The sequence below is a fragment of the Mesoplodon mirus genome (genome assembly GCF_964341445.2).
Source record: "Mesoplodon mirus genome assembly, chromosome: 13".
Taxonomy (NCBI): domain Eukaryota; kingdom Metazoa; phylum Chordata; class Mammalia; order Artiodactyla; family Ziphiidae; genus Mesoplodon; species Mesoplodon mirus.
Window position 1 is genome coordinate 15,265,454 of NC_138989.1, and position 18,070 is coordinate 15,283,523.

Below are 18,070 nucleotides of genomic sequence, written 5' to 3' on the forward strand. Positions count from 1 at the left end.
TCCTCATCCCCTTACCTTCCGTGGCACTGGAGCCCTTCTCTCTGTCTGCCTCGGGAGTCGTATCCAGGGTGGAATCCTCCAGGAATTTCATCCTGAAAGTTAAGAAGGAGAAAACCAAGCTGGTTCCTGAGTCCCAATGCTGCTCTCGAACCCAGAGATTCTGCTGGTTGAAGGAGACATTACAGGTTCCCACTAAACCATCATCATCATCACAGCAAACATTTATAGCATGTCAGATCCTATTCTAAGCCCTTTACATGTATAAACTCATTTAATTAGCACAAAACACATGTAGGTACTTACTGTTAGCTCCGTTATACAGATGATCACTGAGACACAAAGAAGTAATGTAACTTACCTAAGGTCACACAGCATAATAGTAATTGTTACCCTTTATTGAAGCTAAGTATGTGGCCAGGCACCTACAAAGTGCTTTACCTGTATTAGCGCATTTGTTCCTTAGGACAACCCCATGAGGTATGTACAGTTGGTACCCTTATTTTCCAGATGAGGAAACTGAGATAGAGAAGGTATGCAACTCGCCCAAGATCACACAGCCAGTGAGTAGCCAGTCCAGGATTTGAACCCAGGCAGGCCAGCTTCAGAACCCACACTATGAGTTGGAACAAATCTCCAACACGGATTGACAGTGGTCCTGAGGCCAGCCAGCAAGGTGGAGGGACACATCCAAGCTCTGTGCCCTGTGTCTCTGGAGTCCTGGGTATCAAAAGATCCCAAGATCCATGGGACTTCCCTGGCGGTGCAGTGGTTAAGATTCTGTGCTTCCAATGCAGTGGGTGCGGGTTCGATCCCTGGTCAGGGAACTAAGACCCCACATGCTGCGTAGCATGACCAAAAACTAAAAATTTAAAAAAAAAAAAAAAAAAGATCCCATGATCCAGTTCCACATTAGGGTCCACCTGCGGATGCTTCCCAGTCCTCCCCTGGAGCCTGCACCCCCGGAAGCTCATCAGATGCACATGGAAAGAAAGAACATGTGGACGTGGGGAGGGCACAGTGGGTAGCTGCCCCAGCAGGTCATAGTGAAGTGGGTTGGGTGGTGGGGAGAACCCACCTGAGCCGGTCCCGCCCTAGAAGCAACTGCCGATACACCATTTGGGTCTCAGCATCGGGATCCAGCGGGTCACTCCAGTCCCCCAGGGTGACGGCTGAGTGTGTGCGGCTGCAACCGGCAGCTGAGGGGACACGGCATCATCATTAACCTCCCATTCCCCTTTCAGAAGCCCCAAGGCCAAGCCCTGCCCCTTCTGCCTCTAAAATCACCCTTCAAACCTACTACTTCCCTCAGCCGCACTGCCTCAACCTTCGCCCAGAACAGCCAAAGTCTCACTTCTCTCCCCCTCCCACATTCTAGGCTCCAGCCACAGACCTTTTTCAATCCTTCAGCCCACGTTTGCTCTGCCTGAAACACTCTTCCTTCCTCCAACTTCACTACTTAACTCTTATCCATCTCAGGTCACATTTAAGTAGCACCTACTCCAGGAAGCCCTCCTTGCTGTCCTACCCTGGGGCTGGGTCAGAGGTGTTCTCTGGAGTCTCAAAAGCCACACCTTGGCACTTGTAACACTGTATTACAATGGTCTGGTTATTCACTTGTTTTCCTTGAGAGCAAGCCTGATGTCTGTGTACCACTAGACGCCTGGCGTTGAGTGGGCGCTTAAAAGATATGTGTGCCAGGCAGTGTTCTAATCGCTTTGCATATGTCAACTTATTTACTCCTCACAGCAATCCTACAAGGTGGACACTATTATCAACCCCATTTCACACTTGGGGAGACTTTAAGGCAAGAGAGAGGTTAAGGAACTTGCCCAAGGTTGCAGCGCCAACCCAGGATGAGGTGGGAGACTCTCTGATTGACAGGCGTGGAGGGCGGAGCCTGAGCCCGCCCCGCCCCGCCCCCTCACCTGAGCGCTCGGCCCGGAGGCAGCAAGTCCAGTGCGCACTGCGGAACGCACCGGGGTGCCAGGCGGCCAGCTTGTCCGGATTGGGGGCGCTGGCCTTGCGCAGGGCCGATAGCCACTGGTTGAGCTCGTTCACGTTCTTCAGGGAGTTGGTGGGGGGCGGTCAGAGGTGGGGGGGGACCCAAGGGGCTCCCTCCCCTCCTCCCTCATATTCGCAGCGCCTCACCTTGCACTGCAGGTAGGTGGTGTGCAGCGCTCCCGCGCCGTCCTGCGTCACCACCTGCATCACGTGCGGCAGCTGGAAGGCGCCCTCGTCCACGCGCTCCACGGCGCGGATGTACGACACCGGCATGGAGGATCGCGTCTGTGAGAGAGGACTGTCGCTGCCGGGCGGGCCGGGGGCTGGGGCTGGGGTGGCTGCGCCCAGGGACAGCTTTCCTGTGGGTGTGTGCCCTGGCGTGGGGACATTCACCCCGCGCATCTGTGCTATGTGCGTGTCCACGTGGCAGTCCCGTTGAGTCCTGCAGTCCTGGCCCGCCACTCTCTAAGTGACAACGCCTCTGGACATCAGTTTCCACCATCCTCATCCTCATCCTCCTCATCGCAACCCCTGACAGCACTTGAGATGTAGTTTAAGCATTATACATTTCTCAACTTATTTCATCATTCCAACAGATTTCTGAGGCTGGGTCTATGATTCCTCCCAATTTATAGATGAGGAAGCTGAGGCACAAGAGGATTAAAGGACCCTCCTGCGGTCACTCAGCTGGAGGAGCCAGAATTGAAACCCAGGGAGTTGAACTCTAGAATCTACACTCTGCCGACAGAGTAGAAAGGATAAGTTGTGGGCACCCTCTCCAGTGTTAGCTATTATGATCTGTAGATGTGCAGACACAGAAACGGGTAGATCCAGTGTGTGTCTCAGTTTGTGCTAGACTTGAATGGCAGCCCCATGAGAGCAGGGAGTTTGTCTTGTTTACTGTGGTATCTCCAGTGACTAGAACACTGCATGGTACATAGTAGGTGCTCGAATAAATGCTTGATGGATGAATGAATGAGTGAACAAATGCCTGGATGTGAGTGCGTGTCCAGCCAGGCATGTACCTCTGGGGGAACAGATCCAATTTTCTGTGAGTCTCTATGGTATGTGGGCAGAGACCTGGCTGGTCACATCTGAGTGGGGTTAAGCAGTGTCCATGCCCTGTGCATGTCCACATCTGGGAGGATACGTCCCAGCCACCATAGGTGCATGTTCTGAAGAATGTTTGATGCTATGTGTAGGTGTTTGCCTGTCCGTGTCCTGTGCCCACACTGACCCAAAGATATGAGCAGAGCCTGGCCTCAGAGTTTGGATTTGCTAAGCTGCCACGGGGCCTTGGGCAGTCCTTGTCCCCTCCTGGACCTCAGTATCTCCCTGGGTACAAAGAGGCAGCTCTATGAGTGAGGCCACCCCTGGAAAACCCTCCACAGTGGGCTGGAGCCCCACCTGACACTCAGGACTCCTGGAGTAGGACAGCATCTCCCCGCTGAGCCGGAAGTAGCGCTTCTTGAATGCAAAGCGTGTGGCCAGGCCGGCGGGCTCTTCCTTGCGCTTGAGCAGGTAGCCTTCTCGAACGGTCACCGAGGGCGGGACCAGGGCCCTGGCTGGGCCCCCAGGCTCTGGGAAATGGGGAGGGGGGACTGTGAACCCTTCCCGCTCAGGTTCAACCTGCCGAGGGCCTCATGGAGGAGCGTGATTCTTGGCTCCCCTAGAGGCAGGAGGATGGAGGAGATGACTTTGGACTCCACTTTCTCCATAGGGAATGGAGGCTGGGGGTGGCAGGGAGTGGGGGGCCCAAAGTTGGCCTTGGCGATCCCTTTCCAGCTTGAGGGATGTGCAGGCAGCCAGCAGGGGGAGCTACGCCTTATGGAGTCAGTCCAGGGAGTGCCCCGGATCTAGCCACCCTTAGGGGTCCAGACACAGGCCCTCCCCAGCACACAGGGACCTCATCAGGCCACAACCAGGCCTCCACATTTCGACAGGTTGCTCCTATGTGACTTGGACCCAAGTGTCTCATGACCCAGACCCCACACTCTGATATAGACTCACCCTCAACTCCTCTGCTTAAAACTATCCCGTAGTTCCATTTCACTCCAGGTGAAAGCCAAAATCCTTCCAGCAACCCCACATGATCTGCCCCCCTCACCTCTCTTTCACTCCCTCTCATTCATTCTTCTTCACTGGCCCCCTCACTGTTACTCTCTGTCCCCACCTCAGGGCCTTCGCACATGCTGTGCCCAGCCTGGAACACTTCCCCAGGATCCTCATGGCTTGCTCTCTGTCCTCTTTCAGGTCTTTATTCTAATATCACCCTAGTGAGGCCATTCCTGGCCACCCTCTCTAAAAGAATGACCTGCCACCCCCAGCCCAATATTCCCTTCCCTCTTTTATTTTTTCTCCTAAGCACTTATCACTCCGTTAACACATGTGATTTGGTAATTAATCTTGTTTACAGCTTGTTCTCTCCACTAGAATAAAACTTCCATGAGAGCAGGAGTTTCTTCTGTCTCGTCCACTGCTGTTTCCCCAGCACCTGGAACAGTGTCTATTACAAAGTAGGCACTTAATAGATATTTGTCAATTGCATGAGTACCATGCCACGATTCCCACTCACATCTCCACATGGGCTGGAATGGTCTGGAGGGCCTGAGTCTGTTCGTCTGTGGGACCTAGCATGGTATGTGCCAGGAAATGTGAGTTGACTAACTAGCTGACCCACAGGTCCACGGTCTCAGTGCTAGGGGTGGGGGAGGGGTGGTAGACGGGCAGGTCCCGAGGGTCCAGTGGAATGACAGGCTGGCTGTGCAGGGCCACAGGAACTCACCCTCCTTCCCATCCACATCCACCAGCTGGTCCAGGAAGTCTCTCACACGCGAAATACTCTGCAGCAGGAAGGGGTGTAGGGGGGCCATCCACAGCTCCTTGCCCTGGCCCAGCTGCTGGCCCAGGTTTCCAATGCTCTGCACAGCCTGGAGCAAAGAAGCAGGGATACCAGCGTCAAGGTCACTGCACTGAGGAAGGCCCACTGCAGACCCAGAACAGAGCCCCCGAGTTCTGGCTCCCAAATCAGCGCTCAACAGGAGAAAACTCCTAGCGGCACCTGCTGTAGACGATGCCTGCCCCTCCCTGTGCACAGATATGTATCCCCAGTGCTTTTATTTTGTCCCCTCCTGAACCCAGATAACCCCATTCAGGACTGCTTGATCCCATCATGCATATTCGGGCCCATCAGAACCTCAGAATGTGGCCCCTTTGCAAAGGATGGTCTAATTTGTACTAAGGCATAAATGGCTGCTAGCCTGCTTCCCGCTTTCCCCCTGGAAGGGCAGGGGTTTTGTTCCAAAGAGGGAATTAGAAAGAGAAATGAACGCTTTCACATTCAGGATGGAAAGCTAATGGTGCCGTTTCAAACAGAGGTTTCTCTGGGTCTCATTTGGGTCTTCCACGGGTCTGGGCTCCACTCTGTTCCTCCCATGCTTCTCACTGGCTAAGGGCACCCAAGACGGGGGGCTCCACTGCCGGCACCTTGGCAAGCAGCAGCAGTGAGCGGCTGGTCTGGGGATCTGCGTGCTGGTCCCGAAGGTCAAACAGCTTCGGGGTGAGGATGGCAGGAGCAAAGAATCGCAGGAAGAGAAAGCCACTTATGGCCAGGTTCTTCACATCCTGCGGAGAGGAACAGCAGGTGAGAGGGGTCCCTCAAATCCACTTCTCAGCTGGGGAAACTGAGGCAGCAAGGACTAAAGATTGGCGGTACAAGGGGAAGTAGAATGGGAGACAGGTCAGGAGGCCATCCTGGTCTGCCGAGGAGGTTTTTCCTCTCTGGGCCTCAGTTTTCCCACCTGGAAAATGGAGTAATAATACCAATCCTGCACGATCAGACTTAGCCAAATATCCTCAGAGTCTGCTTTGTGCCAAGCACTATGCTAAGGGCACAGCCCTATGAAAGAGGCATCATCATTATTCCCAGTTTACAGCTGAGGAACCAGAGGCTCAGAGGTGTCAAGTGACTTGCCCAAGGCCACACAGCTATAAGTGGCAGAGCCAGGATTTGAACTCTGCTCTTCACCACACTCTCCTGCATTCAACACTAGCTACTGAGTGTCAAAAACTAAGTCTGAACTGTCACATTTACTCCTAAAGCAATCCCATGGGGGTAGATACTGTTATCTCTGTTTTCCAGATGAGGAAACTGAGGCTCAGTAGTGAACCCTGTTCAGCTGGCTCCCTGGCACATCCCCCAGCCCCAGCCTCTGCCCCTTACAAACTGTAAAGTATGGCGCCCCTCTGTGTGAGACCCAGGCCTGGCCCACCTGCATGCACGTAAGGCTGGTCTCCCCAGCTCCAGCAGAGGGGACTTGGGGAGAAGGTGTCTCTCTATCCTGGGTGCAGGCTCCCCGCAGGGGGCTCCTCATCTACCCCTCACACTCAGCAAGCTATATTTAGCCCAAGAATGTGCTGCAGTGTTTACTTAGGGGTTGTATTCACACATAAGGCGATACCCTCTCTGGGTGTGTGCGAACTTCCCGGGGGCACCTCTGCGTTCACAGTGAGCCCTGCCAGGAGCTGGGCACCTGGAACTGCCCAGAGGTGAGGGTGGAGGTCCCACTCATCTGGAACCCTGAACTGCCCCCAAGGCTGCCCCCCCAGCCCACCATGTTCCAGGGTAATTTTAGTCTTTGATATCAGCTCACTAACTTCCTCCTTTCTTGAGAAGGAGGAACAAGTATCAGAGCGGTAAAGAAAGGGGCTCCCTTGGGTTCCCATGACCCCACCCATCCTCGTGGGCCTGAGGAAGTCCCTGCTCCCTGCCCGTGGCCTCTGCCTACCATGGAGGCTGAGAACTGGGGGACACTTGGGTGCCACTGACCTTGGTTCCTCCCACAAGGGCCAGGCTGTCTGGGGCGCTGGCCTCCCGCTTCCCTCCCTTCCTCCCTGCCTTGGCTGTGTCCCACTTAGCACCTCCACTGGCAACCCAGGCAAGAGCCCTGCAGCTGTGGGGTACATCACCCATGTCCCAGTTTGGAGGCCCAGAGCTCACTCCTCAGGCAGGGATGAGGGAAGAAGGAAAAGATTCCCACTGCGAGTCGAGGCCTAGCCTTGAGTCCACGACTCTTGGCCAAGGTGCCTCACCTCTCTGGGCCTCAGTTTCCCCATCTGTAAGTGGTGAGAGGTGTGGCATAAATCAGGACCTCTTAACCCAGGCTCTAGGGGTTGGGCCATTACATCTCCAACATTGAGCAGGTCCTAGATCTTTCTGCAAAGTGAACCCCAGTCTGCATTTCTATTATGTCAGTGCTGTGTAAGACCTAGCCTCACTCGGTGTCATTTGTAAGCAAAGACTGTGACCGCCACCTCGGAAGGCATGCTGAGCATTAAACCTGGGCGTCTCAAACTGGCAACCCACAGGCCCGTCCAGCAGCAAACGTGTAATGATTGGCTCAAGGTATTATTGTCGTGTTATTGTTGTTAGGCAAACTAGTGCCAAAATTTAAAAAATAAGTTTCCACACATAAAATCCAGACTGTTGGATTAAAAACCAAAAAAACTCTGAAGATCTGGCAATACTGGGTCCCCATTCCTACATGGCAATAATTGATTGTCTGGATCTGCCCCTTTAAGACAAGCTGTGGGAACTCCAGTTTGCCACAGTCCCTACCACTCCCTACTGCACAACACCGTGACTGCTCTGTTTATTTACCTCACCTGCCTGAACCCTACAGCGCCTAGAGTTCAACTTTTGTACCAGTATTAGAAAAGCATTAGCATGTGCAGGGGTTTATTTTTAGACTTTATTTTAGGTGTCTGCTACTGAGTACTGTGTGCCAGCCATCTCTGTCTCTCTGTCTCTCTGTCTCTCTCTAATAGCTGGAATTTAAGAAGTACTTCCTTTGCGCCAGACTGTATTATTTGGTGGTTATGGGCACAGATTCAGGAGTCTGCCTGGGTGGGTGCCTATCCCATCACTGCCCCCTCCTAGCTGTGTAACTTAACCTCTCTGGGCCTCAGCTTCCTCCTCTGTAAAATGGAATAATACTGGCACCCGGCTCGTAGGGTGGAGGTGAAGACTAGACGAGGTAATAAATATGTAAAACAAGGTCTGACTCCTAGAAAGGGCTATATACAGTGTTAACTGCTATTATCACCATCATCATCATCATCATCATCATCACCCCTGGGTCCCAGATCCTATCAGAACACTGTCCCCACTTCTGCCAAGACACACAGCACTTCAGCGTAGGCAGCCCAGGTTATGTCCCGCCCCTGCCCTTCCTCTTCCTGTGACCGTAGACCAGCTACTGCCCCTCCCCAGCCTCAGTCTCCCCATCTGCCCAATGGGAGTGCCTGGCCCACCTTGTGCTCTGCCTGGGGAAAGCGCTCCTCCACACACTGGCGCAGCTGCTTGAAGGCGAGACGGATGGCGGGCGGGCAGCGCCCCACAGAGCCCACAATGGTATCCACGATGGGCCCCAGGTAGCCCTTCAGCAGTCCCAGGCTGGCCTCCCGCACGTGCTCCTCGGAGGGTGCACCCTTGAAGGAGATTCTCCTGGGGGAGCAAGTGGAGGGCTCCGCCTCAGAGCCTGGCATCTGCCTGCTCTAAACACTCGATGGGCCCCCACTGAGCTCAGAGAGCACCCACCTTCCCATCCCATCTCCACGGCCTCCCCTCCTACCATTCCACTGCAGCTGCTTCAACCCACGGAGCTTATTTCTGTCTTGGAGCCTTTGTACCTGCTGATCTCCCTGCTGGGAATCACCTCCTCAAAGAGGCCATCCCTCCCCCACTGCTCATAATCACGGACCCTGGTTCAGTGCATTTTCAGTGTGGACCTGCCAGACACACACTCCTGCCCTAGGGCCTTTGCACTTGCTGTTCCCCTTGCCTGGTACACTCTTCCAGCAGATCTGTGCACGACTCCCTCCCTCAACTCCTCCAAGTCTTTGCTTCCATGTCCCCTTCTCTGGGAGGCTGTCCCTGTGACCACCCTATGGAATATCGCAAGCCCCTCCCCTGCTCTGGCTCTTGCCAGGACCCTCCCTTACTTCATCTCCCTCCTTTCCACTGATCGCCTGCAATAACCTTCTTCTTTAGTTTATTATCTGTCTCCCCCGAGAAGAGGGATTTGTGTCCATTTGCTCCCTGCTACAGACTCAGCATTCAGCCCAGTGCCTGGCACATAGTAGGTGCTTAACAATTGTTTCGTTGAATGGACGATGGAATAGCACTTTTCTATCTGCAATGATCTTGTTCCCTTCCTTCCTGTCCCCATGCAGGTTTAGGGTCTGTCTTGCCTACCCTCAGATTGTGAATTCCATGGAAGCCAGGCTGGGGGTTCTCAGCCCCACTGTGCCCTGGACCCAACAAGCTAAGCCCTGAACTGTCTCTGGCATTGAATCATTTAATCCTAATGGCAACCCAATGTTAGATTAAGTAGGCTGATTGTTCCCGTTTAACAGATGAGGAAACTGAGGCTCAGAGAGGTCCCCTTGCAAATAGGTGGCAGAACAGAGATTATAACTCAAAACTGCCAGTTCCAGAGTCTGTCTGCAACCCTGCCCTGCCCAGGTTCCTGGATGCTCCAGCTCCCTGTGGGCGCCCACTGACTCCCACCATCCTTGCCAGGTGTGCTGGGAAAAGCCCTGGCCTAGGGGTTTCACAGATGGACTCTGCCCTTCTGCTCAGGGCCTGGATTCAAATCCCCACTTCGCAACATCCCAACTGTGCAACCTTAGGCAGGTGGCCTCCCCTCTCTGAGCCTCAGTTTCCTCATCTGTAAAAAGGGATCCTAATACCTGCCTCTGAGGTGGTCGGAAGGTGTGGGCAGCACTTGCTGGGCAAGGCCCAAAGTGAAGGAAAGACCCTCTCCTGCCTCCACCATGGTCCCCAATGGACTGCCCAGCAACCGGCTCGGATGGCTTGGCAGGAACAAGCCCGCCCACCCTAGCTGGAGGAGGAAAGTCCTGGCAAGAAAGGAGGGTCCCAGGGGCTTCCCTGGTGGCGCAGTGGTTGAGAGTCCGCCTGCCGATGCAGGGGACACGGGTTCGTGTCCTGGTCTGGGAAGATCCCACATGCCGTGGAGCGGCTGGGCCCGTGAGCCATGGCCGCTGAGCCTGCACATCCGGAGCCTGTGCTCCGCAACGAGAGAGGCCACAACAGTGAGAGGCCCGCATACCACAAAAAAAAAAAAAGAAAAAAGAAAGGAGGAGCCCATGGGCTTCCCTGGCGGTCCAGTGGTTAAGACTCTGCACTTGCACTTCAGGGGGCGCGGGTTCGATCCCTGGTCAGGGAACTAAGATCCCGTATGTTGCACAGTGCGGCCAAAACAAAAAAAGAAAGGAGGAGCCCAGGGAGGCATGAACTGACTCCCCCGACCCCGTCACTGCCCTGCTCCCTAACTCCATGTCATCGAGCGCTGCAGGATGCCACCTCTGCTCGCAGACCCACGCGGGGCCCTCCCCCAAGGGCCTCAGCCACCACCACCACGATAACAGAAATAACTAGTACTTATGGAGTATTAGTTAATGCTGGGCTTTGTGTGTATAACTCAGTTAATTCTCATGACAATTCATCAGGTAGGTATTCACGGGGGTTTAACTAACTTGCCCAGCAGGTGTGGCAGAGCTGGGATTTGGACCCAGGGAGCTCATGTCTCAGAGTCCTGCCCATAACCACTGTACACACCGTCTGAGGGGCTGGGCGCTTGCAGGGGAGGCTTTGAGGTAGAATGCGGGGCTCCTGAGCAGTCGTGCTGGAGGGAGGGGTGGGGGGCAGTCGGCAAAGACCCGGCCTGACAAGGCTGCAGGCAGACAAGGGGGCCATGGAGGGTTCACGCCTCAGGCTTGGCTCACCTGGTGCGGCCCAGGTCCATCTTGCACGGGTCCAGCTCCATGTACTTCTTCTCCTCGAAGACGCGGTTAATCACCGGCCTCAGGACCTCGTGCAGGTAGGGCATGCCCACGAGCTGGGGGCAGGGGGGCACCACACGGGGCGGGGCTGAGGGCGAGGCCAGGGTGTGCCCGTGAGCGAGGGGCAGGGGGACCACGCAGGGGGAGGTTCAGAGCGAGGCGGGGGCCTGCCCAAGGGCTGGGGTTGGGGTGCAACTCAGGGCTAGGCCAGCCACCAGCCACCAGCACCCCAGCTCAGCCACCCAGTACCACCTGAGGCTGGCCAAGCTCTGGGGTCCGAGTAAGCACTGGGAAGGGAGTTCCCTTGAGGAAGCTGCCGCCAGGCCCCCCCAGGCCTTCACCTACTCACCTTCAGAAACTGTTCCATTGACTTGGATGCCAGGGAGTTAGAACGGAAGAGGGTGTTGGGGTCAGCTGGGAGGACAGAGGGAAGTGTTTGCTGGGATTTGGGGGGCTGAATCCACCTCACCCCACCCACCCAAGGTGGGGGATCATGATTCTTCCAGCCTCAGGAATTGAGGAGATTTGCAGCATCAACTCCATTCACAGTGCAAAGGCCCAGAGTGGTTAAGTGAGCTGCCTAAGGTCACACAGCTCATGAGTAGCAAAACCAGGGCCTGAACCCAGGACCATGCTCCCAGCTGACTGGGAGTGCACAGCCCGTGCCACATACAGACACAGCAGCCCCTGCCCTCTGCCCGAGGCCCCCCCATTTCTCTCCCAGAGACGCGCTGCAGACTCATCCTTGGGGAGTGATGCCTGAGGGTCATGCAGGCAACTCACTGGTCCGTGCCACCTCGCGCCGGGTGAGATAGTCCAGAAAGGGCCCAGCCAGGCCCTGGCCAAGAAAGAGCTTCACCAGCTTGGTGGCAAGCTCCTGGCGGCAGTCCCCCGAGGTCAGCTCCTCCAGGACGGCCAGGGGGCTGGCAGCATCTTCCTGCACAAGGACAGGAGGCAGGAGAGGTGGCCTGGGGCCCTGGGACCCCAAAGCAGAAAAGCCCAGCTAGACATCCCTGAAGCAAGGGGAGGAGGCCATGCTCCAGATCCCTGCCCACCCGCAGTGATGCACCCACCTCTGCCGGCCCCAGCACAGATTCCATGAGCAACTCCCTGAGTGGCTGGTAGTACTGGGAGGGCAGGACGTGGTCCTCCGTCAGGCGCACCTTCAGCCGCAGAGCACCCAGGCTCCCCCTGGCCAGGGCCAGATGACAGGTGAAGGCACGTAAGTAAGTATGGGCCAGCGCAGTGAGCCAAGATAGGCAGGTGTGAGTACAGGTAAAGAGCATAGATATTTGTAAAACACGACAGGTGTGGACAGGTGTGGCCAGTATAAACAGGTGTGAACAGATATCAACCGGTATAAATACTGTAATAATACAAGCTGAAGGTGGTACCCAACATGGTTCCAGCCCAGCCTCCTCCCTCTGCACCCACGTTTACCCAGAATCCTCCTCTGCTCTGGGAAAGGGCAGGAGGTGGAACCAGCCATTGGGTGGGTTCTGCTGTAGGACCTGCGGGGGGAACTCCACCTGCGGGGGGGACACACAGACCCTCAGCAGAGCTCTGCCCCACCCAGCCCTGGAAGAAGAGGTCGGGCTGCCCACCCAAGGAGGGGCGGCAAAGCCCGCCAAGGGCTACCTCCTCCTCCCATACCGTATCCTGAGGGCCTCCAGGGGACACTTAATTTACAGTTGAGGAAACTGAGGTTCAGAGAAGTGGAGTGACTTGTCCAAGGTCACACAGCTGCTAGAGACAGCATGTCTGGACTGAGTGTATTTTCAGCTCTGTTTAGGGACGAAACTTGCATCCATCAAAAGGCATAAAGGGAATTCCCTGGCAGTCCAGTGGCGCGGCCAAAAGTAAATAAATAAATAAATAATATCCAGAAGGCCCGCAAGCCCCACCTCCCTCTCTTTTTAAATAACAACTTTACAGAGATATAATTCACACCCCATACAATTCACTGATTTAAAGCGTATAATTCAGTGGTTTTTAGTATATTCACAGAGTTGTGTGACCATCACCACTAGTTTCAGTCCATTTTCTATCAGTTCCCCCACCAAAAAAAAGCCTATACCCGTTAGCAATCACTCCCCATCCCCCAGCCCCTGGCAATGACTTATCTACTTTATGTCTTTATAGATTCGCTTGTATTAGACATCTCATATAAATTAAATCATATAAGATGTGGGAGGTTTTGGACTGACTTCTTTCACTTAGTATTGTGTTTTCAAAGTTCATCCACGTTGTAGCATGTGTCAGTACTTTGTTCCTTTTTATGGCTGAATAATATTCCATTGTGTGGATATACTACATTTTGTTTATTCATTCATCTGTTGATAGACATTTGGGCTGTTTCTACTTTTGGCTATTATGAACGATGCTGCTATGAACATTAATGTAACCTTTTTGGTGTGGATATAAGTTTTCATTTCTCTTTGGTACACACCTAGGAGTAGAACTGCTGGGTCATGTGGTAACTCTATCTTTAATCATTTGAGGAATTGCCAGACCGTTTTCCAAAGCCGCTGCACCATTCTACAGTCCCACCAGGAGTGCATAACCAAGTCTTCCTCTTATTTGCTCTAATCTTGCCTCCTTTTAAAAACTGTCAGCCTTTGGAGTTCCCTGGTGGCCTAGCGGTTAGGATTTAGTGTTTTCACTGCCGCAGCCCAGGTTCAACCCCTGATTATGCAGTGCGGCCGAAAATAACCCAAAACTGTCAAGCCTGAGTATACATCCACTACTACTGAGAGGCAAGAAAAATCACACGCATTTTACAGATGGGAAAACTGAGGTTCCAAGAGAAAGACCTTGAGCCCAGTGCTTCCAGGAGTAAGAGTTAGACTTAGATTCTGGAATCAGAGAGACCTGAACTCAAATCTTGACTCTGCCATTTCTTAATCATATGACCTTGGGAAAGCCACTTAACCTCTCTGAACCTTCATTTTCCCATCTGTAAAATGGGGACAACAGTGGTCCTAGCCTCTTAACAGTGGCCATCAGGGTTACATACATGATGTGATGCTGGAGAAGCACTTAGCACAGGGCTAGCACACAGTCATCGTAGGTATTCTCATCCCAGAATAAGAATCTGGGCCCACCCTGTGACCTTGGACAGGTTCCTGCACCAGTGGACCAATGGCACTCCATCACCCAGGCCTGGCCAGGGGACCTGATGAGGCAGCCTTCACACCTACCCTTCCAAGCAAGCCCGAAGACGCCCAGCGCATCTCCCCCTTCCCCCTTGGAGGCAATGGGAAGCCATGGAGGGTGTCAGGGGAGGGGGTGTTGGGGGGGGTGTGCTCACCATGCCCAAGAAGTCATTCTTGCCAACCATGTCCCAGTCCCAGAGCTCCACGCGCAGCGGGGATGGGGAACCTGGCATTTCCCGCAGCTCCAGCACCTCATCCCAGTGTGGGAAGCGAGTCTTCTTGATGGTCTAGGAGAGGAGGGAGTGAGAGAGAGTGCTAATGGGACCACTGTCCCCATTTTACAGATGGCAAAACTGAGCTTCAGAGAGGTTAAATGGCTTTCCCAAGGTCATCTGATGCCCCACTCTCCCGGCTCCGCTACACCACTTACCGAAGTCTCCAAGCTTTGGCTGCCCCAAAACACACGTGCAAATGGGTCAGATGTGCCGGAGATGTCTCGGGGGGCCAGGTCCCTGGGGACACATGAAGTAAGGGGTGGGGGATCACAGGACCCTTGAGGAGCAAGACCCAAGCTGGACCTTGGAAAGGGGGTTCAGGGTAGACCATTCAAATGCTGCTGGTTTCCAAGGCAACGAACTACCCCATTGTAGGGATCCAGCGAGGAGCATCCCTCACCAGACCCATCCAAACCCAGTACCCTCCCATTGACTAATGCTACCCTACGAGGACACGCTACTATGCCCCTATTTTCTAGGGAAGGAAACTGAGGCACAGAAAGGTCAAGTTGAACATCACAAAGCAGCAGGTGAAGGTGCAGTGAGGAGGGGGAAGGGAGCCTCAGTTTCCCTGGAGCCCCTGGATGGGAAACCAGATGCCAGATGCCAGGGTTCAAAGCCTGACTCTTCCATTCACTGGCTGGGTGACACTGGGAGAATTTACTTCACCTCCCTGAGCCTCAGTTTCTTCATCGGGAAAATCGGAGTAATAACAGACCAACCTCACAGGGCCAAGGGTTAAATGTGACAATATGTGTAAAGGGCTCAGCATAGCAGCCGGCAGGTGGTAAGTGCTCAGCTCACTCAACAAACACTCATGCCCACACCGTGCCTAGGACGAAGAAAAGGCATGAAGCAGGGACCCCCTGCCTCTGGTTGCCATGACAACTCAAAGGCTCACCCCAGTCAGCCTCCCCCACCCCTCCTTCCCAAGGTCCCCCAAATCCAGGGACATTCCCCCACACACACACCCAGGGGCTGCTTGTTTCCTCCCACTGCTCCTCTCCCACCCCTGCTCGGCATCCAAAGCCTTCTCTGGTTTCCTAGGAGCCAGCCTAGTTGCTAAGCGACTGCAATCAGTCCCTCTCCTGCTTGCAAGGATCCTGCACAGCTTTGTGGCTGGGGAAGAAGTCATGGGCACAGAGCAGATGAGGTGTCCCTGCCCTATACTGAGTCCTTTTGTTTGTCCCGTGCCTGCCTGCTACTCCATCCAGACTCCAGGGAGCCCCAGCTGGGGACAGAAATCTGGAGGTTGTAGGAGAGGCACAGAGAGGGCAAGAAAGGGCTTTAAGGTCACAGAGCAAACTAGAAATAGAGATCCAGCCCAACCTGGACAAGGATTGGCCTAAAAGTAAGGGTCGAGGGAGTAAGGTGTTGAAATAAAAGGCAGAAAACAAGATAGGAGATGGGAGGGAAAAGAGGAGTGGAAGTATTTAAGGAAATAGAGTAATGGGGGAGCTGAGAAACAGAGAGGAGTGATAAATAGGCAAGAAGGAAGATGAATACCCCAGGAGCTGGTGCCCCTGGAGGTTCATCTGTGGGTTTTACTGGTCCTGCATCCATCTCCTTTCTTATGTTTCTTTGGGACAGGACCTATCCCTCCCTCTCTCCCAGTCCACATGACTTTTGTGGGTTGATCCCTCCTTCCACTGCAGGAATGGGCTTGGAACTCAGGCCTGACCAATCAGAGTCAGTATAATTGGTTTAGTGACAGGCATGTACCCCAGACTGGGTCAGTAAGAATTAGTCCCAGGATATTGGTTGGAAATGGTGAAAGACAGAAGTTCTTTTTCCATTGGAGCTGACAAGTTGATACGATGCCAGTCTGGGGCTTCTGGGGTCATCTTTGCCCCTACCTGGGGAGAGACTGTCTGAGGATGAAGTTAATACAAAAGACATCCAAGGAATCTATTTCTACAGATTCCTGATGTCACTGTTTGAGCACCTGGATCCAGCCATGCCTGAAGCTACATGTCATTCATACAAGCCAATCTGCTTAAGCCAGTATGAATTGGGTGTCTATCACTTACAATTTGATTAATACACCTCCACACTCATCTGTCTGGTCATCCTGAGTATCTGGCCTTTGGTTGCTAGTCACTGGGGCCCCAACAAAGATTTTGCTTGTGCTTTAACCCAAGAAATTTGCAACCTGGTGAGCTTGGACCGTTTGCCTGCCAAGGATCCTGGTTGTGAGCCCAGAAGTGTGCCAGGAGAGAGGTGGACTCAAGGCAGCTGGGAGGACCCAGTGGATTTCTGCTCATTCTCAGACCATCTCCCCATCCAATCCCCCATCATGACCATACCTGGCCTGAAGCACGTGACAGCGAAGACAACGGCCCCTCACATCCTCCAGCATCTGCACGGCCAGGCAGATCTCACCCTGCACCTCTGCATCAGGGTCCACATGGCTCAGGTTGATCCAGCTATCAATTCCTGGAGGGCGCAGGCACTAACATTCATTAAGCGCCTACCGTGGTCTAGACATTGCATTAACTTAAAAATTCAATTAACATTAAAAAGGTATTGAGTCTTGGACCATTCATGCTAGCCTTCTGCTGTAGGTACTGTAATTATCCCTACTTCCAGATGAGGAAAATGAGGCACAGCGAGGAAGGAGCTTTGCCCATGGTCCCACAGCTAGTAAACAGCAGAGCTAGGATTTAAACACAGGCAGTATAGTTCTAGGGCCAATGCCCCTAACCATGTACTATCACACTCTTCATCCTGATATATAAAGCCCTGCATCATTTAGTCCCAATATACTCTCCCCTCAAAAAAAAAACCTTGGGGGCTTCCCTGGTGGCACAGTGGTTGAGAGTCCACCTGCCGATGCAGGGGACACGGGATCGTGCCCCAGTCCGGGAAGATCCCACATGCCGCGGAGCGGCTGGGCCCATGAGCCATGGCCGCTGAGCCAGCACATCCGGAGCCTGTGCTCCGCAACAGGAGAGGCCATGGCAGTGAGAGGCCCGCATACCAAGGGAAAAAAAAAAAAAAAACTTGGACATTCCTATCTCTGAGCCTTCATTCAGGCTCTCTGCTTGAATCAAGTCAATCTTAGTCTCAGTCTTAAACTCTCCCTCTCTCCTTCTCCCTCTCTGTCTCTCATTTCTCTCAACACTTTAGAGATACTGTTCCACTGACTTCCAGCTTTGATTGTAGTTACTGGGAAGTTATTTCAGCCTAATAATTGATCTTGTGTGAATGGTCTATCTTTTCCAAGTTTAAGGACTATGGCTTTAATGTTTGCTGCAGTTTCCCCACAATGTGTCTAAGTAAGGATTTTTTTTTTTTTTTTATCCTGCTTAGTACAGGTTGTGCGTCTTCTACTTATGGACTCATGCCCTTCCTTGAGTTTTGGAAAATTCCAGGTCGTCAATTTTTTTTATCATTTCCTCTCCCCAGCTTTTTCTATTTTCTGCTTCTAGGACTCCAATTAAATGAATATTAGACCTTCTTGGTTATTTTCTATGCCTTCAACTTCTCTTTTACACTTTCCTTCTCATTTCTCTGGGCTAAGGTTTAAATCATTTCTTTCTGAATGAACGATCTGCTGTTGAACTCAGCCACTTAGTTTTCAATGTCAACAATTGTACTTTTTTTTTTTTTTTTTTTTGGCGGTACAGGGGCCTCTCACTGTTGCGGCCTCTCCCGTTGTGGAGCACAGGCTCCGGACGTGCAGGCTCAGCAGCCATGGCTCAAGGGCCCAGCCGCTCCATGGCATGTGGGATCCTCCCGGACCGGGGCACAAACCCATGTCCCCTGCATCGG

At 53.4% G+C, this 18,070-nt stretch overlaps 1 protein-coding gene across 5 annotated transcripts in view; it reads right to left on the reverse strand.

Annotated features, from left to right (window-relative positions):
* Positions 1-18,070, reverse strand: part of RASAL1 (RAS protein activator like 1) — a 47,874-nt gene that overhangs the window by 1,279 nt on the left and 28,525 nt on the right. For 4 of the 5 annotated variants that reach the window (XM_082641507.1, XM_082641506.1, XM_082641505.1 and 1 more), the window contains exons 6-21: positions 16,603-16,732; positions 14,452-14,533; positions 14,177-14,308; positions 12,307-12,395; positions 11,940-12,057; positions 11,650-11,803; positions 11,216-11,280; positions 10,810-10,922; positions 8,314-8,506; positions 5,488-5,625; positions 4,787-4,931; positions 3,409-3,581; positions 2,149-2,286; positions 1,926-2,061; positions 1,076-1,196; positions 16-92 (exon numbers count right to left, since the gene is read on the reverse strand). In XM_082641507.1, coding sequence (XP_082497633.1) covers positions 16-92; positions 1,076-1,196; positions 1,926-2,061; positions 2,149-2,286; positions 3,409-3,581; positions 4,787-4,931; positions 5,488-5,625; positions 8,314-8,506; positions 10,810-10,922; positions 11,216-11,280; positions 11,650-11,803; positions 11,940-12,057; positions 12,307-12,395; positions 14,177-14,308; positions 14,452-14,533; positions 16,603-16,732 — 2,004 coding nt within the window. Of the gene's footprint in view, positions 1-15; positions 93-1,075; positions 1,197-1,925; positions 2,062-2,148; positions 2,287-3,408; positions 3,582-4,786; positions 4,932-5,487; positions 5,626-8,313; positions 8,507-10,809; positions 10,923-11,215; positions 11,281-11,649; positions 11,804-11,939; positions 12,058-12,306; positions 12,396-14,176; positions 14,309-14,451; positions 14,919-16,602; positions 16,733-18,070 lie in introns of those variants that run through there. The other variant, XM_082641508.1, reaches the window with a different exon arrangement.